This window comes from Panthera leo, chromosome A2 (assembly GCF_018350215.1).
Source record: "Panthera leo isolate Ple1 chromosome A2, P.leo_Ple1_pat1.1, whole genome shotgun sequence".
Classification (NCBI taxonomy): domain Eukaryota; kingdom Metazoa; phylum Chordata; class Mammalia; order Carnivora; family Felidae; genus Panthera; species Panthera leo.
The window spans coordinates 161,248,852-161,272,566 of NC_056680.1; the positions used below are offsets into that span (position 1 = coordinate 161,248,852).

A 23,715-nucleotide genomic window follows, 5' to 3' on the forward strand; every position below is an offset into this window, starting at 1 on the left:
ATAGGGACAATGACAAATTTGAATTGGTCAATTCTTGGGGCTCATCTGTAGAGCAATCATCCCCCCAGTGCAGAAGGTGACCCAGGTGTAACCGTGTGACTATATAAGGGAAGCCCCACAGGGACTCCTCTCTGCGTGCCATGTCCAGCGAGATGGAGGTTTTCTTTTCCCGAAAGCTAGTGAGGTGGCCTCAGGACTTTGATGCTGCCAGACGGATGTGGGTGGTGTATGTTAAGAGACTTGATGTGTGTCTTTTGGAGTTTGGCTTTGCTCCCTGCTGGTTCCATGGGATACATGAAGGTTATTGCTGTGTTCTGTGGAGGGAGCAGGGTACACACGGTGGTGGCTGTCTTGGAAGCAGTCAAAACTTTCACTAAGGAGCAGGGAGGGGGGGCAAAAGTATAGGTTCCTCATATCAAATGTGGGCCATACAGTAGGGAGGCAGCCAAAGCCAGTTTGAAGGGGACTTGCCCAGGGGCCCAGCAGGGATCCCAACAGCTTCTGTGTGGACCAGAGGTCTGGAAGTCCAGGCACCAGGAACAGACATGGAAGCAATCGGCGGGAGGGGAGAGAGTGGCCGTCTGTTGGACTTGTGATTGCAGATTCCCAGGGAAGACTCTCTAAAGACTCATTAAAGGTCTCCTGGGCGGGGGAAGAGGCACTAAGTATGCTGCCACCATCCCCCACCCCCACCAAGGCCAGACTACACCTGACTGGTCTTCAGTGTTCCTGCCTCTTCTCCCCCAGCCCATGAGCAATCAGAGCCAAGGCAAGGACAGGAGGAGAAGGGCAGGTTGGGGAGAGCTCTAAGCAGCCCTGTCTACACTGCAGGTTCTTCTCCGGGAGCAGGCATATGCCAGGGATTGTAGAAAATGTACCCTTCAGTGAAACTGAATAATTTTTAAAAGTGTTTATTTATTTTTGAGAGAAAGAGAGGGAGACAGAGTATGAGTGGAGGAGCGGCAGAGAGAGAGGGAGAGACAGAATCTGAAGCAGATATGTATTTTGCTGATTAATTTTCATTCTTTCTCTTTCCTAATACACACTGAAAGCTAAATTGTAATTTTTCATAGGCTTTGAAATGCAGTAATTTAATTACACTTCATTCCAAATATTGATCAATTTCTGTTTTTGTCTCTTTTTACCCATCAGTTATTTAAAACTGTGTTCTCCAATTGCTAAACTTATGACATTTTATTTACTTTTCTTTTAATTACATTGTGGTCAGAAAATGTTGTCTATGTTATTTCAAAAATTTTAGAGCATTTCTTCATGGACAAACATAAGAACAACGTTAATAAATTTTTCCTATGTACTTGAAAACAAGTGGCTCAGAAATTTCATGAAATAGTCTACATATGCTCATTAGGTCTAACTTATCAATCATGTGTACTTTTTGATTTTTTTGTATCTGCCTGTTCTAGCAACGAGAGGTGTGTGTTAAAATCTGTCACCATACATGGAGATTTGTCTGTTTCCTCTTGTGATTTGATTATTCCCTTTATACATGTGATGCCTCCCTTTGTGGTGCATATCAATGTAAAACTGTGTTTTGTCTTGATGAGTGGGACTACTTACACCTGATGAACAGGGCAGGTGTTTCGAGACCGTGGTGTGCATTCAACTCATCTTCTCTACTCTCCCCACTCTTTACCCTCCCTCTCTGATTTTCCTTCTTTTACAAGGGAACATCTCATATCTTTTGTAATTTACAAATTTGTTTTTTGTTCATGTTCTGCTCCTTCAAGGACCACTAAACGATTCAGAAAGGCAAGGATCCTTACCAGCTCTAATTGCTGATGTATTCAGTTGCCCAGAACAGTGCCTGGCACATGATAAGCTCTCGAGAATTATTGAATGAAAAGTCTATGTAGTTTGATATTCTGTTCTTATTTATTTAGAATGTGCTTGTAGGTTTACCTACACTTTTGCTTTCAAGTTTTCCCTCACGTAACGTTTTTGACTTGGATTTCTTCTTCAGTCCCCTCCAAAACTCTTTATTTTTTTTTAACTGAAAACATTGGTGCATTTATCATAGTTAAAACTTGTGACTTATGGGGATGCATATTTAAAGTTTTAGTCTTTGCTTTTACTTGTCCAACCTGTTCCATATTTCTTTTTCTTCCCCTTCCTCTGTGTGGTTTAACTTGAATGATTTGGATTTTTTTTTTCACATTTTGTGTTTTTCTCTCCTAGTTTGGAAATTATGTATGCTTTTCCTGTAATCACCCAATGATTACAACATACATTCTTAACTGTTCAAAATCTCAAGAAATCTGTTTTAATCTTCTTCATATACAACAAATTAGAACATTTTAATTCCATTCCCACCCTCAACCCCAATCTATATATTGTTATTGTTGAATATTTAATTTTCTCATTCTCCCCGATTAAACCTTAGGAAGCATTAGTATTATTTTACACAGTTTGCATTTGTTTAAACTTCCTTTTTTTTTTCACCTGTGATTTACTATCTGGATTACTTTCCTCTTGCCTCAGATACATTCTTTACAAATTCCTATAATAAGATTGTGCTATTGTCAAGGAATGCCAGTCTGTGTTGCCTGAAATGGGTGTATGTATTTTGCCCTTAGTTTTGACAGCAATTTTCTCTGAGACTAGGATTTCAGGTTGATTGTCATTTTCTCTCAGCACACTGAAAACCTACCTCCACTGTTTCCTGGCTTCCTCTGTTGAGCACCTGGCTGGCTAAGTTGATATAGTGCTTGAGTCTTACTCTCAGGGTCATGGGTTTGAGACCCATGTTGATGGGTGTAGAGCTTACTTAAAAAAAAAGAGGGGCACCAGGGTGGTTCAATTGGTTAAGTGTTCAGCTCTTGGTCTGGGCTCAGGTCATGATCTCAAGTTCTTGGGATCAAGTTTCACAGTGGGCTTTTCACTGACAATTCAGAGCCTGCTTGGGGTTCTCTCTCCCCCTGCTCCCTCCTGCTCACTCTCTATCTCTCAAACTAAGGCAAAAGAGCATGATATAAGATTTAGAGAATTTGGTGACTCATTAAAAATGAACAACATCCGAATAATAAGGGTCCCAGAAAATGAAGACAGAGAACACAGAGAAGAAGGTTTATGTGAGGAAATCATACCAGAACACTTTCCTACCCTGAGGAAAGACAGACATCAAAACCCAGGAAGCACAGAGAACTCCCATCAGATTCAAGGAACACCAACTATCAACAAGTCATTTCATATTCAAATTCACAAAATAAACAGACAAGGAAAGAATTGTGAAAGCAGCAAAGGAAAAAAGCCCTTAACCTACAAGTGCAACCAGATCAGGTTCTCAGCAGACCTATCCACAGAAATTGGCAGGACAGAAAGGAGTGGCGGGATATATTCAAAGTGCTGAACTGGAAAAGTAAGCAGCCCAAAGCTCTTTATTCAGCAAGGTTGTTTGTTCAAAATAGAAAGGGAGATAAAGTGTTTCCCAGACACAGGAAAACTATAGACGTTTGTGACCAGTAACCAGCCTGGAATGAAATTGTGTGGGGGACTCTCTCAGGGGAGAAAAGGTGAACCAAAGCAAAAAAGACAAAAGCAACAAAGACCAGAGAACACCACCAGAAACTCAAACTCTAAAGGCAACACAATGGCAATAAATTCATATTTTTCAGAACTCACTCTAAATGTCAATGGACTAAATGCTCTAGTCAAAAGACACAGGCTAACAGAATGAATAAGAAAACAAGTTCCATCTTTAGGCTGTTTCCAAAAGACCTATTTTATTATTTTTATTTTTATTTTTTCTCTCTTGTTTTTAATATATGAAATTTATTGTCAAGTTGGTTTCCATACAACACCCAGGGCTCATCCCAAAAGATGCCCTCTTCAATACCCATCACTGAGCCTCCCCTCCCTCCCCTCCCCCATCAACCTTCAGTTTGTTCTTAGTTTTCAAGAGTCTCTTATGCTTTGGCTCTCTCCCACTCTAACCTCTTTTTTTTTCCTTCCCCTCCCCCATGGGTTTCTGTTAAGTTTCTCAGGATCCACATAAGAGTGAAAACATATGGTATCTGTCTTTCTCTGTATGGCTTATTTCACTTAGCATCACACTCTCCAGTTCCATCCACGTTGCTACACAGGGCCATATTTCATTCTTTCTCATTGGTGTGCACATTTTCTTAAGCACCAATTCTCTGATACAGATTTGTGAGAAAGGACAATGAGATAGGGAGATTTTAATTCTATTTTTCATTCCTCTTGAGTTAATAGTTGCTTTTGTAGGAAAAATGCTTTGAGCGGGCTTATGGAAATGAGTCCCTTAGACTTTAAGTCAATTGCTTCCTGTGGAGCAGTGTGGAGTATGCGGGGAACAGCCTACCCAGCAAAATTAAACATAGACGCTGCACAGCTACCTCATTTTCACCCTCATGGTGAATTCCCTTGACAATCTCCCAACCAAATTTCCATACAATTCTTCATGCTTCTTCATTCCTCCATGAACTGAGGAAAAGACAATATATCTCTTGCTTTCTGAACCTGGAGAGGTGGAATCTGGGACACATGTCTCATTGGTTTATTCTTTCTTCCTCTCTGTTTTCTTTCCCCTAGAAGAAGACAGAGTGTTCTCAACTTCAATTATCTGGACATCTACTATATAAAATTCTATTGTGCAGCAAGGGAGCCCTGGGCTTTGTCATGCAAGTCAGACAAGTGATAGACTATAGGCAATCCCTTGTAAAGAAACACCAACCCTGGATTACAAGGCTGTCATGTTTTCACAAATCCTTTTTTTCTTTTTTAAGTCTAGAAGCTGTTTCTTCAGGTTTTTCTCTATACTGTGTGAAGCATTAGCATGTATCAGAGCCATCGGGAAGTCTTGTTAAAGTACAAAGCCTGATTCAATAGGCTCGGGGTGGAGCTTGAGAATCTGCATTCCCTACAGGTTGTGTTGTTCACAGGTGTTGCCCATGCTGCTCTTCTGGAACCATACCTTCAGAGTGACTGCCCAGTCGCAAATAATCTCACATTTGAAAGGGACAAAGTCATTTCAATCATATTCAAGGCATTTCCCTCGTTCCAAATGTTACCAGCTAGATTCAGAATACCGAAGACCCCTGCTCCCCATGATTCTCAAGTATACATTGAAAGAACTAAATCATAAAGGCAAAATACCAGATTTCTATCCAAAGTCTAGGACTCCCTAGTAAAGAGGGAGTGGAGACCAGAGCAGGGGCCAAAACCCAAAGTTGGAAAACTTTATTCTTCTCCCTGAATGGAACAGAGCTATTCTCACACCCTCGGGCCATCTGACAACCAGATTTACTGTCCAAGAAGGTGACTCAGCTGGGACCTGCCAGAAAGAATTTCTTTGGTGTGTATACAGAATGGAATAAGGGACCAAAAGTGTGGGTCACGTCTGGCCCCAGTAAGCTAAGACAGAGAAAGTACCATCTGTTTCATGTTTTTAAAAAGTAAAACATAATAGGAAAAAGTGGTCTACTGAACTATCCTAAAATTCTCACATTCGGAAACACATTAATCACTGTCTTTCATGAGGAGATCATTTATGAAGGGCTTGCAGCAGAGTTTCTGCTTCCCTGGGGTGAAGGTGGAGGGATCAGCACTTTCTCCTCTGAGCCAGAGAGAGGTGAGTCACCTCTTGTATCCTTCTCTGTGAATTTCAAAAAAAAATGCTAATGAGGTGCCTGGGTGGCTCCAGTTGGTCAAGCATCTGACGATTGGTTTCCTTTACCTGAGGTCATAATCTCATGGTTTCCTGAGTTGGAACCCTGAGTAGGGGTCCATGCTGACAGTGGAAGGCCTGCTTGGGATTCTGTCTCTCCTTCTCTCTCTGCCCCTCCCCCTTTGTGCTATCTCAGGCTCTGTCAAAATAATAAACTTTAGGAAAAAAAGGGAGGTGGGATTATACCAGGTGCACCTGACCTAATCAAAAAATATTTAAAAGCAAGAGATTCTCCCACTGGAGAGAATATCCATGTTGAATATCCATATGGAGAACTGCCTATCAAGAGGGGCAGCCATTCCGTGAGTTCGAGCCCCGCGTCAGGCTCTGGGCTGATGGCTCGGAGCCTGGAGCCTGTTTCCGATTCTGTGTCTCCCTCTCTCTCTGCCCCTCCCCCGTTCATGCTCTGTCTCTCTCTGTCCCAAAAACAAATAAAAAACGTTGAAAAAAAAAATTTTAAAAAAAAAAAAGAGGGGCAGCCAGGATGACACTCTGAGAGGAGGAACTCAGTCCTACAACCACAAGTAACTCAATGCTGTCATGCAACCCAGAGAGGTCTCTCACCAGATCCTGGCTGAAATCACATCTCCATCTTGGACCTCCAACCTCTAGAACCATGGGGAAAATTCTTCTGCTATTTATAAGTGGCCCAGTCTGTGCTTTTTTAATTTTATTTTTTATTTTTTTAATATGAAATTTATTGTCAAATTGGTTTCCATACGACACCAGGTGCTCATCCCAACACGTGCCCTCCTCAATGCCCATCATCCCTCGCGTCCCTCCCACCCCACATCAACCCTCAGTTTATTGTCAGTTTTTAAGAATCTCTATTGGTTTGGCTCCCTCCCTCTCTAACGTTTGTTTTTTCCTTCCCCTCCCCCATGGTCATCTGCTAAGTTTCTCAGGATCCACATAAGAGTGTAACCATATGGTAACTGTCTTTCTCTGTATGACTTATTTCACTTAGCATAACACTCTCCAGTTCCATGCGCGTTGCTACAAAAGGCCATATTTCATTCTTTCTCATTGCCAAGTAGTGTTCCATTGGGTATATAAGCCACAATTTCTTTATCCATTCATCAGCTGATGGACATTTAGGCTCTTTCCATAATTTGGCTATTGTTAAGAGTGCTGCTATAAACATTGCGGTACAAGTGCCACTATTCATCAGCACTCTTGTACCCCTTGGGTAAATTCCTAGCAGTGCTATTGCTGGGTCATAGGGTAGTTCTATTTTTAATTTTTTGAGGAACCTCCACAGATTTCCGGAGCAGCTACACCAGTTTGCGTTCCCACCAACAGTGCAAGGGGGTTCCCGTTTCTCCACATCCTCTCCAGCATCTATAGCCTCCTGATTTGTTCTTTTAGCCACTCTGACTGGCGTGAGGTGGTATCTCAGTGTGATTTTGATCTGTATTTCCCTGATGAGGAGTGATTTTGAGCATCTTTTCATGTGCTTGTTGGCCATCTGGATGTCTTCTTTAGAGAAGTGTCTGTTCATGTTTCCTGCCCATTTCTTCACTGGATTATTTGTTTTTCAGGTGTGGAGTTTGGTGAGTTCTTTATAGATTTTGGATACTAGCCCTTTGTCTCATATGTCATTTGCAAACATCATTTCCCATTCTGTTGGTTGCCTTTTAGTTTTGTTGATTGTTTCCTTTGCAGTGCAGAACCTTTTTATCTTCATGAGGCCCCAAAAGTTCATTTTTGCTTTTAATTCCCTTGCCTTTGGAGTGTGTCACGTAAGAATTGCTGCAGCTGAGGTTAGAGAGGTTTTTTCCTGCTTTCTCCTCTAGGGTTTTGATGGTTTCCTGTCTCACATTCAGGTCCTTTATCCATTTTGAGTTTATTTTTGTGAATGGTGTATGAAAGTGGTCTTGTTTCATTCTTCTGCATGTTGCTGTCCAGTTCTCCCAGCATCATTAGTTAAAGAGACTTTTTTTCCATTGGATATTTTTCTTGCTTTGGCAAAGATTAGTTGGCCATACTTTTGTGGGTCCAATTCTGGAGTCTCTATTCTATTCCATTGGCCCATGTGTCTATTTTTGTGTCAACACCATGCTGTCTTGATGATTACAGCTTTGTAGTAGAGACTAAAGTCTGGGATTGTGATGCCTCCCGCTTTGGTCTTCTTCTTCAATATTACTTTGGCTATTCAGGGTCTTTTGTGGTTCCATACAAATTTTAGGATCGCTTGTTCTAGCTTCAAGAAGAATGCTGGTGCAATTTTTATTGGGATTGCATTGAATGAGTAGATAGCTTTGGGTAGTATTGACATTTTAACAATATTTATTCTTCCAATCCATGAGCACGTAATGTTTTTCAATTTCTTTGTATCTTCTTCAATTTCCTTCATAAGCTTTCTATAGTTTTCAGCATCCACATCTTTTACATCTTTGGTTAGGTTTATTCCTAGGTATTTTATGCTTCTTGGTGCAATTGTGAATGGGATCAATTTCTTTATTTGTCTTTCTGTTGCTCCATTATTGGTGTGTAAGACGCAACTGATTTCTGTACATTCATTTTGTATCCTGCGACTTTACTGAATTCATGTATCAGTTCTAGCAGATTTTTGGTGGAATCTATCGGGTTTTCCATGTATAATACCATGTCATCTGCAAAAAGTGAAAGCTTGACTTCATCTTTGCCAATTTTGATGCCTTTCATATCTTTTGTTGTCTGCTGATGCTAGAACTTCCAACACTATGTTAAACACAGCGGTGAGTGTGGACATCCCTGATCTCCTGATCTCCATGATCCTGATCTCATCCCTCAGAAATACAAGCAATTCTCAGGGAATACTATGAAAAATTATATGCCAACAAATTGGACAACCTGGAAGAAATGGACAAATTCCTAACCACCCACACACTTCCAAAACTCAAACAGGAAGAAAGTAAAAATTTGATCAGTTATCAAAAATCTCCCAACAAATAAGAGTCCTGTACCACATGGTTTCCCTGGGGAATTCTACCAGACATTTAAAGCAGAGATAATACCTATCCTTCTCAAGCTGTTCCAAAAATAGAAGGGAAGGAAAACTTACAGACTCATCCTATGAAGCCAACATTACTTTGATTCCTAAACCAGACAGATACCCAGCAAAAAAAAAGAGAACTACAGGCCAATATCCCTGATGAATATGGATGCAAAAATTCTCAGTAGGATACTAGCAAATCAAAATCAACAGCATATAAAAAGAATTATTCACCATGATCAAGTGGGATTCATTCCTGGGCTGCAGGGCTGGTTCAACATATGCAAATCAATCAAAGTGATACCTCACATTAATAAAAGAAAAGAACCATGTGATCCTGTCAATCGATGCATAAATACCATTTGACAAAATTCAGCATCCTTTCTTAATAAAAACCATGGAGAAAGTTGGGATAGAAGGAACATACCTAAACATCATAAAGGCCATTTATGAAAAGCCCACAAGTAATATCATCCTCAATGGGGAAAAACTGAGAGCTTTCCCATTTTTTTTTTTTTTAATAGCAACTCAAGCGAACTAAGGCAGTGTCTACGTTTTGATAAATGCTCACACACGCACAAAAATGTTTGTTTCCCTTTGCCATGAATCCACTTTCTATATAAAACACTACCAGTCAATGCACTATTTTTTCAAGAAGGAAAAATACATCCAAACTACTAAAATGAATTAAGGACATTTGAAAGTTCACCACATTTATTTGAATAGTGTACATATAATCAAAAGTGACATTTGAATGCTAAAAGTGAACTTGAGCCTTTGCAAAGTCGATACAGTGTCCAAGGCGTCCTGAGTCATTAAGACTCCCAGTCTGAAACTCCAGGTTTCCTTTGAAATTGGGTTTAAGTTCCCCTCAGCGCCTTGACCCAGCCCCTTTACCCTCCAGGCTCCCCGCATTTGGAAGGGCAGCTCCTTCAATCTGGGCCTGGAGCCCCCCGCTGGAGAAGCAGCAGGACAAGTAACAGTGCGCCCCCCAGCAGCAGGAGCGCCAGCGGCCACCCACGCTTCGCGGCCTCCAGCCAGCGCCGCCCCCGCCCCCACTGCCGACCCCACCCCCGCCCCAGACCGCGGGCCGCCAGCCGCGCGGCCACCAGGCAGAGCGTGTCCTCGGGACGCGCGTGGCGCCGGGCCCACGCCAGGCCGTACACGTCGTCGGTGAAGGGCGCGCCGTCGTGCTCCAGCGCCAGCCGCTCCACCAGCGCCAGCAGCTCGCCCACCTGCGCATCGCGCTCGGCGCCCGCCGCCCGGTTGTCCAGGGCGCACACGCGGCGGCCGCACTCGGCCACCAGGGCCCGCAGCGCGCGGTTGTCGGTGGCGCGCACGTAGTCGTGCAGCGAGCCCCCCTCCAGGTCCTCCCGGCGCGTGAAGACGAGCACGGCGCGCGCCAGGACGCCGGCGCCGAACAGCTCGCGGACGCCGCGCGCCGCCTCCTCGTCCTGGGCGGTGAAGCGGCCCAGCTGCGTGACCAGCAGCAGCGCGTGCGGCCCGGGCGCCGAGAGCAGGTAGCAGTTGGCCCGCTCGGTGCAGTCCGGGTCCGCGTGCCGGCCTTGGGCGGTGAAGAGGTCGGGGGTGTCGGTGACCTCCACGCGCCACCCGGCCCAGCTCCGGCTCCCCAGGGCGCAGCTTCTGGTCACCGGGGTGGCCGCGAGCCTGGACGGGAAGAGCCTGTGGCCCAGGATGCTGTTGCCCGTGGCGCTCTTGCCCACTCCGGTCCTGCCGGCCAGGATGAGCCTGAGCCTGCGCTCCTGCGCGAGCGGCTGCTGCTGGTCGTCCGGGTCCTGGGAACCTGTGAGGACAGAGTAGGCGTGGGCCGCCGGCCTGAGAGCTCGCGTCCCGCTCCACCGGGGCTCCGGGGTGCCTCCTGAGGGAGGAGGGCAAGGATGCCTCCCGCTTCTGCTTGTCCAACAGGCCTTTCCCAGGCGCTCTGGTTAGAGCTTGTGCGACTCCGGGGGCATCTTTAGCCACCTTTCTTCCATCTTTGGCTCCAGTGCGTGCACCTGCCCCCCAGTCCATGCTCCGGCACCGGGTGCACACTGCTCTGGAGGGTCCCCCTCGACGGTCGCAGGCCATGACTTCAGCTGACATTGCCTCTGGTCGTCCGCACTTTGCAGAGCTGCTCCGTGCTCGACGACTTCCCAGGCCTCTGCCAGACTTCTCCCAGGGGCCATCCCAGCGAGGAGATGCGGGAGGGCACAGAAGGCCTGGGAGTGAAGGGCTGTCTGGAGTCCCAGACACCCCGGGTTGGAATCACAGCCCCGCATGTGCCAGCTGTGGAAGCTTGGGCGAGTTTAGACTAAGCGTTCAACATCTTCTGCATATTGGGAGGGGTGACAGAGAGTTGTTTCTCCCAGGGTTGCTCAGAGCATTAGGTGACAGGATCTCTTTCTTTCTTCCCTTCCTCCACTTCCCCTCCTCCTCCCTCTTCTCTCTAGTAAACCTGCTTCCAGTAAGACACAGTTAACCCTCCATCCTTGTTCACGGACACAGTCTACCTGGTAAACCGTGTTCCCTCTAGTCCATGATCTCAACCCTCCACATCTTCCGTGGGGATCGGAGTAGATGTATTATCCTCATTGTACCCTTTGGACCCAAGGCACAGTCTGGTCAAGGCACTTAATATCCTACAGTAGGTCAGGAGCAGAGGTCCAGCAAAAATGCAAAGCTGGGACTCTAGCTGTTTCACCCCAGCATGGGGACATGTCTGGGATTTGTCTCTGTTCCGTCTTTTTTTTTTTTTAATGTTTATTTATTTTTGAGAGAGACAGAGACAGAATGCGAGTGGGTTGGGACAGAGAGAGAGGGAGACGAATCTGAAACAGGCTCCAGGCTCTGAGCTGTCAGCACAGAGCCCAACGTGGGGCTCGAACCCATGAGCTGCGAGATCATGACCTGAGCTGGAGTCAGACGCTCAACCGACTGAGCCACCCAGGTGCCCCTATGTGTCTGTTCAGTCTTGAGTTAGCCCATGGCCTTGCGACCCAGAGCTGACACCTAGGGGCAAGTACACACTGAGATCAGTTCTTACCGTAGGCATTCTCTTCATCTCTGGCCATCTTGCGTCCTCCCATGCCCACCTGAAAGAGTTCCAAACACAACCTGTTAGTTCCTTCATTCCTTCATTCATTCATTTGTTTATCGAATAGGTATAACTACCTAAGGTGGCTCAGGCAAGGTCCAAAGAGCTGGTGACATCCCAATGAAAGGTCATGCTTCCTGCCCTGCGCTGAACATCAATCAGAATTTGGGGAAGAAGCCTGGAAGGACCTGGTTGGTATTGGAACCAAACCGTGAGAACCTTTGGTGAGCCTCATTGGTTGAAAATTGGGAAAGATACCTATCTCCCATGCTGATCTGAAGAACCTGTGTTCTGCTCTCCAAAGACCAAAGAATTCGGCTTGTGTCATTTGTGTAAATATGACCTGTGTGCTGGAGAGATGGGACACTCCCTTCCGGCTCCTGGTGTTCCTGCCCCGAATCTGAGGCCTCTCAAACTAAGCGATGACCCCAAGTCCGGCAGGATTTACTACAGATAGCCACTCAGTGATGCAGTCTGCTTGATCTCACAAGGGCCTGGTCACAAGGGCGCAGCTCTGCTCTGTCTGCTTCGCCAGCCCTGTGTGCCACTCACTCCCCTTCGGGTCAGCTGCTCCGCAGAGGACAGGTTTCAGGGCCTTTCCAGCCCACCTGTGCGCTCACCCCCATGACCACTCCTTCTCTCCCACGTTTCTGTCTGAGTCCTGTCTGTGCTCCGCCATCCATTTCAAATGCTACCTCTTCATGGCAACACCTGGCTAATGCAGGTGACCGTGCTGTGTCCCATGGGCAACACACAAGGACAAGCAAAGGGAAGGGTTGATTGATAACTTGTCTCTGACCAGTTAGATGACAGGTTTGTCTTCTGCGTAGCGCCCCTTTCAGCTCCCCAAAGCCCTTGGTAAAGTTGATCCCACAGGCCTCAGGTGAGTAGTGATCTTGTGTGTAAAAATTAGCAAACTCCCATAACTGACTGCACAGCAGAACTGAAGAAACAGCCAGAAGATTCAGTGCAAAGAACAAGAATTTAGCTAAAGCAAGAAGTCCTTATCAATGACGGAAGTGACCAAGTGTGCTCTAGGAAATCCACTGGACTCCTGGCCCCTATGGGACTTCCCAAAGGTTTGCGATGGTTTGGGATGGGATTTGAAAAATTTTTCCAGAGTTTCTGAGAGCTGACATCTGGGGTTTAGAGGCTTGGAGTCATTGACTGATGTAGAACATGGAGACTCATATCATCTTAAATGCGATTGGATATTATGTAGTCCCCTGCTTCCTGAACCTGCTGTCTTTGGGAAGTATCTATGGGAGTCTTTAAAATATATACTTGACATTTTGTTTCATAGATCTGCACTTTAATAAGAAAAAAGGGGTGCCTTTTTGGCTCAGTCTGTTAAGTATCTGACTCTTAATTTGGGTTCAGCTCATGATCTCATGGTTTGTGGGTTTGAGCCCCTCATCAGGCTCTGTGCTGATAGCACAGAACCTGCTTCGGATTCTCTCTCCTTCTTCATGTGTGCCTCCCCTGCTCACATGTCTGTCTCAAAAAACAAACAAACAAACAAACAAACAAACAAATAAATAAACGTTAAAAAAACGGTATCTCTCATCCCTCTTCCTGAGGGATTTTTTTTAATAAAAAACTTTATTTTACTGTTTTCTTATTTTATTGAGAGACGGTGAGACAGAGCATGAGCAGGGGAGGGTCAGAGAGAGAGAGGGAGATGAAAAATCCAAAGCAGGCTCCAGGCATTGAACTGACAGCACAGAATCCATCCCAGGGCTCAAAGCTTAATGGACCAAGCCACCGAGGCACCCTCCCCAACCCCCTGAGTGATTCTAATGCATTGGGTCCCTGCTCTGAGTTTCTGAGCCATTCATCCTGTCCAAGTCCTTCATTTATAGCCAGTGTGTGGGGATGAAGAGGGCTCCCAGCGCACAGAGCCCTGGGCAGCTTGGGCGGGGGAAGGGATGTGCAAGGACACACAAGCACGTGTACTGCAGAGGTCTGAAGACCATGTTCATAACTCTTGCTGACTCCTGCAAGTCCCTGGGGGTGCACAGGGCTGAGGAGGTGGAGGGCGTGAGTGGGGTTCGGCGCACAGACACGATTTCCACCCTGCGATGTGTTCTGAGGTTAGACTCACTTGTTTGTCCTCAGAAATGTCTCTCTCCTTGGCTGCACATGCCCTCAGAGGGAGTGTCTGCAGCCTTCTCCAGCGTGCTCAGCCCTGGCAGTGCTTCCAGCAAACACCTTTCTGACCAGGTGAGGAGCGGGGCAGGACGAAGTACGTAGTCCCAAGTAAAAGTGTGCGCACTCCACGGCTGGAGAAGATGCTTACCATTTCTTCTTCACTTGCTTGTTCTGAAACTCAGAGCTCCCTGAAAAGCCTGCAAGGGTGAAGTTATTCTTTCTAGATCCCGCTCCCCTTCCTGGGAGGTAGTAGAATGCAGGCACCCACTCAGTGAGCTGCAACCAGGCCCTGAACTCCTTAGAGCCAACCTAATCCCCCCCACTTCCTCCACTGCCCTCTGCCCCAGGTGGCTCCCTTCCTTCCCCTGTGTGCTCACCTTCCAGCAGAAGTGATGACAGGCTCTGCTGTTGGCTGCAGAAACCCGCGACCTGGTGCTGTGCCTTGGCTTGTGAGTACAGAGGCTGTTCCTGCCAGCACAGCACAGGGAGGAAGTCTCAGAGCCCAGGGAGGGAGGGCCCAGTGGTGCCGATTTAAAGGGACAGGACATGGGCCAGGTGGGCCAGCGGGTGGTGCCTTTGTGTTCTTTCCACTGCGCAACACACCCCCTGCTTGGGACTGTGCTGATCCTTTCCAAAGGTCGCTGTGGCACCACATCTTGTTCCCGGGAGGGGCTGTTACCTCAATGAAGGGCAGTTTAGATTTCTGAGGCTTGTTCTCAGTGTTGGCCTCTGCCCACTACTCTTATGTCCAGTTGCCTTTTGCTTTTTGGGTGTTTTCCTAGAAAATGGCCTCTTGAGAGTCTCCTTCCCCAGGAATCAGGGAGGAATCCTTGACTGGACATCAGTGTGGACAAGGCCACCAATGTGGTCCTCTCTGCCATCTCTTCATTCCTAAAGAAAAAGAGGTCTTTTCAGCTATTAAAGATCAGACAGCAGGAAGAGGATGGAATTTTCATAGGAGACTTAGTCTAGCCTCAAGTTGGTATCTCTGACCCTAGTGTCTGTTTCTCCTCTCAGGAGGTCATGAGAGAGTAAAATAGCCGTGAGTAAAATAGCCAGACATTGTGTGGGGAGAAGACTACAACAGCGTATGGTGCTATGTGCCCTGGACCTGGTTTGTTCTGGAATCAACTCTGCGATCTTGCCTAACTCACTTACAGTTTCTGGAGTCACCTCTCCCCGTGTGTAGTGAGGGCTTTCACTTAACCTGAACCTAATACTCTGGGGCCTGATTTTTAGCCAGTCTTGCCAGTTCATTCTCTCTAGTGAAGATACCTAACCCATGGCCCTCCACCTTATCCCCCCACACCCTATCCAGCTTTATTGAGATATAATTGAAATGTAACACTGTGTAATTTTAAAGGGTGCAAGGTGTTGATTTGATACACTTCTATATTGCAAAATCATTGCCACCATAGTATTATTAGCTAACACCTGCATCACATCACATATTTACCATTACTCGTTTTGCGTGAGAACATTTAAGATCAACTACTCTCTTGTAACTGTTAAGGTATGATACAGTGGGATGAGCCATAATCACTGTGCTGCACGTTAGATCCCCAGAACATATTCATCTTGTAACTGGAACTTTGTACTCTTTGACCAATGTCTCCCCATCCCCCCATCCCCAAGACCCTGGTCACCACTGTTCTACTCTCCATTTCTATCAGTTTGGCTTTTTAAAATTCCACATAAAAGTGATATCATACAGTATTTGTTTTTCTCTGTTCGACCTGTTTCGCTTACGATAATGCCCTCAAGTTCGACCCTGTTGTTGCAAATGACAAGATGTTCCTCTTTCTTTTCACAGAGCAATATATATATACCCATAGATGGACCTTTAGGTTGCTTTGAGATCTTGGCTATTGTGAGCAATGCTGCAGGGAGCTTGTGAGTGCAGATCTTTCTTTGAGATCTTGCTTTCCTTTCTTTTGGATAAATACCCAGAAGTGGGATTGCTGGATCCAATGTAATTCTACCTATAATTTTTGGAGGACCGTCCATACTGTTTTCCACAGTGGCTGCACCAATTTGCGTCCCATGCACAGTGCACAAGGCTTCCCTTTTCTCCACATCCTCCCTAACACTTGTTACCTCTTGTCTTCTTGATGATAGCCATTCTCACAGGTGTGAGGCGATACCTCATTGTGGTTTTGATTTGCAATTCCCCTGATGATGGTGATACTGAGCACATCTCCATGCACCTATGTGCCACCTGTGTGTCCTCTTTGGGAAAATGCCTGTTTACTTCCTCTGTCCTTTTTAAATAAATTGCTCAGGTTTTGCTATTAATTATGTGAGTTCTGTATGTATTTTGGGTATTAACCCTTTATCAAATATACGATTTGCAAATACTTTCTCCCATTCAGTGGGCTGCCTATTTGTATTGTTGAAGGTTTCCTTTTCCAGGCAGAAGCGTATTAGTTGGATGTAATCTCACTTGTTCATTTTATCTGTCGCTGCCTTTGCTTTTGTGGTCAAATCCAAAAAATTATTGCCAAGACTGATGTAAAGGAGCTTACCCCCTGTTATACTCTAGGATTTCAAGTCTCTTAGATTTATTGAGGCTCATTTTATGGCCTATTGGTCATATTTAGGAGAACGTTCTCTGTGTACCTGAACAGAATGTATAATCTACTTCGTTGGGTAAAGTGCTGTAATATTAGGTCTAGTTGGTTTATCTGTGGGTCACATCTTCTGTTTCTATTTTGACCTTCTGATTAGCTGTGGTACGCATTGGTCAACGTGGACATTGAAGTCTACAGCTTGTTGTTGAATTGTCTATTTCTCCTTGGTGCCTGTTATTTTTTGCTTCCTGTGTTTTGGGGCTCAATTGTGAAGTTCATGTGTGTTTATAATTATTACATCTTCAAATTCACTGAATCTTTGTTCTAGCCATTCAAATGTATCGTTGAGCCCCACTAGTCAAATTTTCATTTCAGTCATACTTTTCCGCTGCAGAATTTCTATTTTGTTGTTTAAAAAAGCGATTTCTGTATTCTTATGGACACACAGACAACAGCAAATCAAGGCCTAGAAAGGCAGAAAGGGAATCAGTATCCAGATTCACTACACCATGTTCCCTACACCCAGTTTTGAACAAGAACTGTAAGGTGTACAACGAAACAGAAAGGTGTGACCCATATACTGGAAAAACTCAGGCCACAGGAATTGCCTGGCAGAGGCCTTGGATATTGGATTCAGAGACAGGGCTCCCAAAGAGCAATTCTAAGCATGTTGAAAGAACTGAAGGAAATCAGTGTGAAAACTCCCACCACTGGTACCATACTTGATGAAAGGCTGAGAGTTTTGCCCCTGTGATCAGAGATAAGACAAGGATATCTGCTCTGGTCGCTTCACTGCAACTTTGTGCAGGGAGTTTGCGTGTTTGGCTGGACTTTCCTGGTGAAGTCTGATCCCCTGCAGGGTGAAACCTCTGGTGTCTCTCCTCAGAGGGTGCAGCCTGGGCCTGCACAGTCCCGGGAGGTGACAGTTGTCTTAGCCCCACTCTGTGTCTTTCCGTAACCTCTCTGTCTGTCCATACTATACCCGGCGGTTAAACCTACTGACCTCCAGCTGATTCCTCTCAAGATACTGTTCTCTTGCTGGAAGGCTGAGAGGAAAGGGAGCCCCAGCTTCTCGGCCACACCTGCCAGAATGCAGTTTCCTTCCAGTGTTGGAAGGGAGGAAGCAGCTTATGGTCAACTGTCACAGACTCGCTGTTCTTACTACTTTTTAGTAGACTTTTTTTAAATAGGTGTTTCTTAGTTTGCTGAATGATCTTAGAACAACTTTAAGAGACTTTAATATATTTTTAAAATTATATACGTTGCACCACTTATGGCTGTCCCACCAGTACTAGGTTTGTAGGGTTCCTCCGGGTATATGGAAGCCTGTCCTAGTTTTGGGTCAAACTCTGGCCACATTGCCAACCCTCCCCTTCTTCCTTCCTTTTGGCTGCCTGGAGTTTGCCTCGTTTTGCCTTCCCCTTGTGGTGTCTTATTATAGTTAAACGAAACAGCATCAAAAGGGAGCCAGGCAGCAGTTACCACCGTCTTACCGACAGCCGTTTTTATACGGAGTCCCGCTGTCCTACTAACTGCAGCTATGGTGAACTTGCAGAGGGTGAGAGAGATGCTGGCCTTTCCCTGTATTTCCAAAGAGTCGTTTATATTCTTTCACAGCTTGGACATGAGTCATTTCAGTGCAACTTTCACGTTCTATATCTTCCTGATAAATAGGTAATAGTCAAAATAATAAGGCTGCCTGGCTGTTTGTTAGCTATTTATGTTTTGAGTGAAAAATTTTTAAAACGTGGGGGGACGTGGGTGGCTATTTGCTTGAGCATCTGACTCCTGGTTTCAGTTCAGGTCATGATCTCACTGTTTGTGAATTCAAGCCCTGCATCGGGCTCTGTGCTGGCAAGGAGTGTGTTTGGGATCCTCTCTCTCCCTCTTTATCTGTCCCTCCCCTCTTCACTCTCTCTCTTTCTCTCAAAATTAGTAAATAAACTTTAATCAATCAATCAATCAATCAATGAACAAACAACCAGTAGAAAAATAGGTCAAAATTTTGGAAGGTAGTAGCATCCGTGTGCACCTGTTCTAATAAAGAGCAGAACTGAGTTGTTCAGCCCACGTCAGGGTCAAAAGATCTAACTGATGTGCTTTCTTTGAACGGGTCCTGGTTGGAGATTCCCAGGAAGACGTCCACCTCATCCTCAGGCCAGCACCAGCCTGGGGAGAGATGGGAAAAGTATCCTGTGCAGAGGCCAGTGAGACCTCCATGGTGGGGTTCCTCCTTGGCCCCGCCTTCCTGCCCCAGTGTCTTTTGAGCACAAGAGCAGCCACAAATGGGAAGACACGAACCTGTGTCCTCACCTTTGTGGCCTGATGAGGAAGACAGACTCAGGAGAGGTGAGGCAGGAAATTGCTGGGGCTGAAGTAAGATGTATGTTTTTCTGTGCATGAGTGAATTTACGAGAAATCACCATGTTACCCATTTCTTGAAAATGCAAGGGACTGTGGGAAACAATAACAAAAAAACTGTGCTGTGATATGGTGCCATGAATATAACAGTCTTTCCTTTATCCCTCGTTAAAGATTTACTTACCGTGTTTATCATTTGTAATAAAGCACTCGAGACACTCCACAAAGATGAGAGTGAAGCAATAAAAGATGTCAAGTTGAAACCAAAAGAAAGAAATGAAGGTAACAGCAGAAACGGTGCCAACTTTGTTGTAAATCCCAGAGAGGGCAGATCACTGAAGGCTGTCGGCTGGCCCTGGCAGCCTGTGAGTTCTTTCCTTGACCCCCATTCTCCCAAACCGCCTCTTCCACCATTGGTACCGAGGAATGGCTATGAATCCAGGGGCCATCGAAGCAAAGGCTGTGGGGTTTGGAGGCGTGGGACTGGAAAGTCTAGGTGGATGAGTGAGGTAGGATGCTGTGTGTGTGGAGAGTAGCAGAGAACTCAGGGAGAAACATGCCTGTGCCTTTGCTTCTTTTGTTCATGGCTGTTGGTGCTGGCTGGTAAATAAAGGTGATGTCCATAACCATCTGTAACTGTCCATTACTCGATGGCCCTGGAATGCCAAAGCCCTGGGGAAAGAAGGCCCATACTCATATTAAACCCTGGGTCCTCCAGCCAGGAGTCCTGGGACTGGGCCCTCCTCAGGGTCTCCATTTCGGGACCATAGGCCCCTGTTCCACCTGAGATTTATACCTACAGCCAACCAACACCTGAGAAGTTGTGTGGGTAAGTGGGCCCAGGCTCATGAATCATGCCGGGGGGGGGGGGGAGAGTCTTGGGATTCGTCCTCATTGGGAGAGGTCCAGATAGTCTCCCATGATGCTGTTCTGTAGGAGGCATTGAATTGAGACAATCTAGGACTTCTTATCTGTAAAGATAGTGGGGCTCATGGGGATTGTGGTTTTTTAGGGTCTGTTTGTGTTTTGGTTTTCTCCAAGCCATAGATCTTGATCATGAGAGAATCAGGCCCACACACTTTTCCACTGGCTGATTTTCATATATTAAGGAGACATTTTTGCTGATTAAGAGAAAATAGTCCTTTTGTACAGTGTTGGTATTCTGTAAGAGTGAGGGATTGATTATTGCTTCTGGGACCAGGGCCCACTTTTACCTCTGACCCCCCAGCTCATGGCGCCCTGACAATCTGCCTGTTTGCCTTCAGAGTTCAGGAGGCCTTAACCGCGCTCCCAGGCCTTAAATTCCTGTGTGTCTCTTTAAAAGAAACAATTGTTAGTTTTTGTTTTGGTGTTGTATAATTGTTTCCTAAAAGAGAATTCTTTAGAGGACTGAAATCTAAATTCTGAGAAAGCCCCAAGCTCTCTCTCATCAGGGAGTACCGGGGTCTGTCTGGGCCAGAAATGTGGCGGGAATGAGGAAGAATGAGTAGTCTAGAAGATTTGGCCTGTTCACACTATACCACAGAAGGGGAGACCTTTGGGTTTCTCAGAGGATGGGACAAGAAAGCAGGCAGGGGCAAGGTGGAGGGGACATGCTGGATGCCTAGCACTGCACGACAGGTCGGCCAAACACCAGTTGAAACAGTTGAGACATGGATTGTGTGGTAGCTCCTGGAGTCCAAAGTCAAGATGCCAGCAGAGGCATGCGCTCTCTGAAGCCTTGAGGGGAGGACCTTGCTTGCTTCTTCCTGGGCTCTTCTGGCAGCTGGCCATCTTGGTGCTCCTTGGCTGGCAGATAGGCCACCACTCTCTTTCCTCACACATTTCATTAGAAGCAGCAAGGAGAAACCAGGCCACACCTTCCACACTGTTCTCGGAATTCTCCTCAGCTAAATATTCAAGTTCATCACTTACATGGTCTACTCTCCACCCAGCAGTCCACCTCAGTTTAGCCTGCCTCCCTGCCCCCTGTCCCCTGCCCCTTTCCATTTATAGCAAGTGCCATCGTCCCTCCAATGTCCAGCAGCGTGGTCCCCACCTCTCTCTGGGACCTCACCAGAAAGTGACCTGGATGCTCATCCTACCACCGACATCCTCTAAGGGCAATCTAGGCCTTTTTTTTATCAAGTACCTCAGAATTCTTCGAGCCTCCATGCATTACTCAATTTTGAAACGACTCCTACATTTTAAGTAATTACCAGAGCAGGACCCTGCTTCTTGGCCTTAAAATCTATATTAGTTCTCCCAGGAGCTGCTGTAACAAATGACCACAAACTGTTGCTTAAAGGGCAGAAAATTACTTTCTCATTGTTATGGCTACTGTCTCACTGGCACAGGCTACAAGTGCCAAACCGAGACGTTCCCAGGGCCATACTCTCCATGAAGTCTCTGGGGAAGGATCCTTCTTTGCTGTTTCTTAGCTTCTGGTGCTGGCTGGCCTGCTTTGTTCTTTGCCTTCTAGGTGCTTCACTCCACTCTCTGCCTCTTTTGTCACTTGGTGTTCTCTGTGTGTATCTGTGTGTAAACTTCCCTCACTCTGAATGAAACGATTCCAGGCATCGGAGTAGGGCTCAACCTTAACTTCATGACATGACATCACAGAGACCGTCCTCCAAAGAAGGTCACATTATCAGGTATCAGAGTTAGGACTTCTTTAGGAGGACACAATTCAACCTAGGATGGATGGTAAGAGAGGGACAGTGTGTGCAGTGTGAGGGTACAGTACCCCTGATCTCTTCCTCTCCAGTCCTAGTTGCAGTTACCAGGTTAAGCCCATTGGGATAGTTTTCTTAGGTTCTGCTTCTTGGAAATCTTCTACTGCCTAGGGCTTAGAATCCACATTCCTTGGCCTGGTATTCAACAGTCATTATAATCAGTCTCAACTCCTCTTCCAAGAATGAGATTCTTCTAGATATCATTGTTCCCGTTAATATCCGTTTTACACTTTTGTAAGGAACGAAGGTTATAATGATGGAGAGGCAAGTGCCAGGGACACAGTAGGCTCTCAGTAAAGGCTGGTAATGATTCCTGCACTCCAAATTGTTAGCTGTTCTCTGCCTGTGTCCAGTGTTATTTCCACCTCCAAGGGTTGAATCATGCTATTTCTGCCTCTCTTTCTTATCTGCAGTTTTCAAAAAAAGCAAACTCATGACTCCTGGGCAAGTATAAACACATCAAAGATTTTGCTCAACTCATGGCTTAACTAGAGAACCAGTATGATTCTATAATTGGTTCAAAGTTCCTTTGGGTGGCTCAATCAGTTAAGCGTCTGACTCTTGATCTCAGCTCAGGTCTTGACCTTAGGGTCTTGAGTTTGGGCTCCATGCTGGGTGTGAAACCTAGTTAAAAACAAACAAATAAGCAAAGAATAAAACAAAAAACACAAACAGAAGCACAAAGTTCATTTGAAATCAAGGGTTGATGTGTTTAAGAGGGTAGGAAAATGTAATTTTTGAGTTCTGTATTCCACCAGACAGAAAATTCGCTGAGTATCTCCAAGGCAGAGATGTGCAAAAATTCTCTCTGTCCTTAAAGTGTTGTAAAGTATCACAGCTGATCATCAAGCACAGCACCACACAGAACAATAGAACACTCCAATAATCTCTCTTGCCTATTTCTAAATTTTGGATCATTTTCATAGCATTCTCTACTTTGTGATCATAAACAGTCTCCAACAAGTATTGTTGATCCTTGAAGATTATTTTTACCATGCATGGCCTGATTATTTATACAGATGCAGCAAGAATCTTAATTAACTGGAAAAGCCTCCTTGACTTTGCTCGTGAAATCTAGAGCCTAATCATATGAAGCAACTATCAATTCCAAAGGATAAACTTCTTTTGGAAATTTTCAAAATGAGTTTTGAATCAGACGTTTCAAAGCCCCTGCCATTCTTCTATCCTAGGAGTAGGAAACCAAGGCTTAAACACTTTCTCAAGTAAACTTTGCATGCTGTACCCATAAATCTCAATGAATTTCCCTCTTCCTGAGGTCTCCAAAATTTGCCTGGGTTTCTGGACTACCTGGGAGTGGACTTCCTTACTCCCAGAGATTGGGATCCTGGAAGCCAGACATCATATTCGTTTTCTTATGAAGGTTTTGGAGACATTAGCTCCACATGTAACAACAACAATTGCTCCTTAGCAGTGGTCTGATGGTCTTTGATGAAACAACAATCACTCTCATATATCACCCTGTACATATGGCTTTGCTGCAGAATCAATTTTTCCAGTGGTATCTTTGTAAACAAGAGGACAGAATTTTATTAAACCTATGCAAATGGTTCTATCATCATCAAAGTGAATGAAACTCAGTAGAAGCATTTGTTTCTCAATTTTGAGGGTAGGTGAAGATGAGGTAATGTTTAAAGATGGTTGTTGTGGGTTTATAGATACACAGTCTACTAATTCGTTTAAGGAGAAAGAAATAAGGTTTCCACAAATAGTCATACAAGTAGAACATCAAACAGAATGCCATCAATATTCCAAACAAATAACCACAATGGCACATCTTGAGTCCGTTCACTCAGTCCTATGTCATTACTTCTCACTCTGCTGGATCTTGAGTCAGTCGTCTGATTTCCTGAGGTACATATGCTTCCAGACTGAGAGTCCCAGTAGTCCTGGCTTTGCTCACTGGCAAGAGTCTGAGCATTGAGTCAGTGCTGCCATCTTGGAAACCTGCTCTGAAGAGTCTCTTTGAGGCAACAGTAGTTCAGAGCACGTCCTACAGTTTTTCCCCTGAAGCTCCAAGATTGTGACCCTCTGGTGAAGACACAAATTCTGAGTGGTCACTTTTGGTAGATCTTCGGAGAAGCCTTAGGAGGAAGCAGAGACCTGTTTGAGAACAGGACTGAATG

General features: G+C 45.4%; 1 protein-coding gene across 1 annotated transcript in view; it reads right to left on the reverse strand.

Moving 5' to 3' along the window:
• LOC122213241 overlaps positions 1–14,489 on the reverse strand; it is a 41,891-nt gene extending 27,402 nt beyond the window's left edge. The window contains exons 1-3 of the mRNA XM_042927365.1: positions 14,304–14,489; positions 11,725–11,773; positions 9,620–10,485 (exon numbers count right to left, since the gene is read on the reverse strand). Of these exons, the coding sequence (XP_042783299.1) occupies positions 9,620–10,485; positions 11,725–11,773; positions 14,304–14,474 (1,086 nt within the window). The 5' untranslated portion in view covers positions 14,475–14,489. The remainder of the gene's footprint in view (positions 1–9,619; positions 10,486–11,724; positions 11,774–14,303) is intronic.
• Between the last annotated feature and the right edge of the window lie 9,226 nt (positions 14,490–23,715).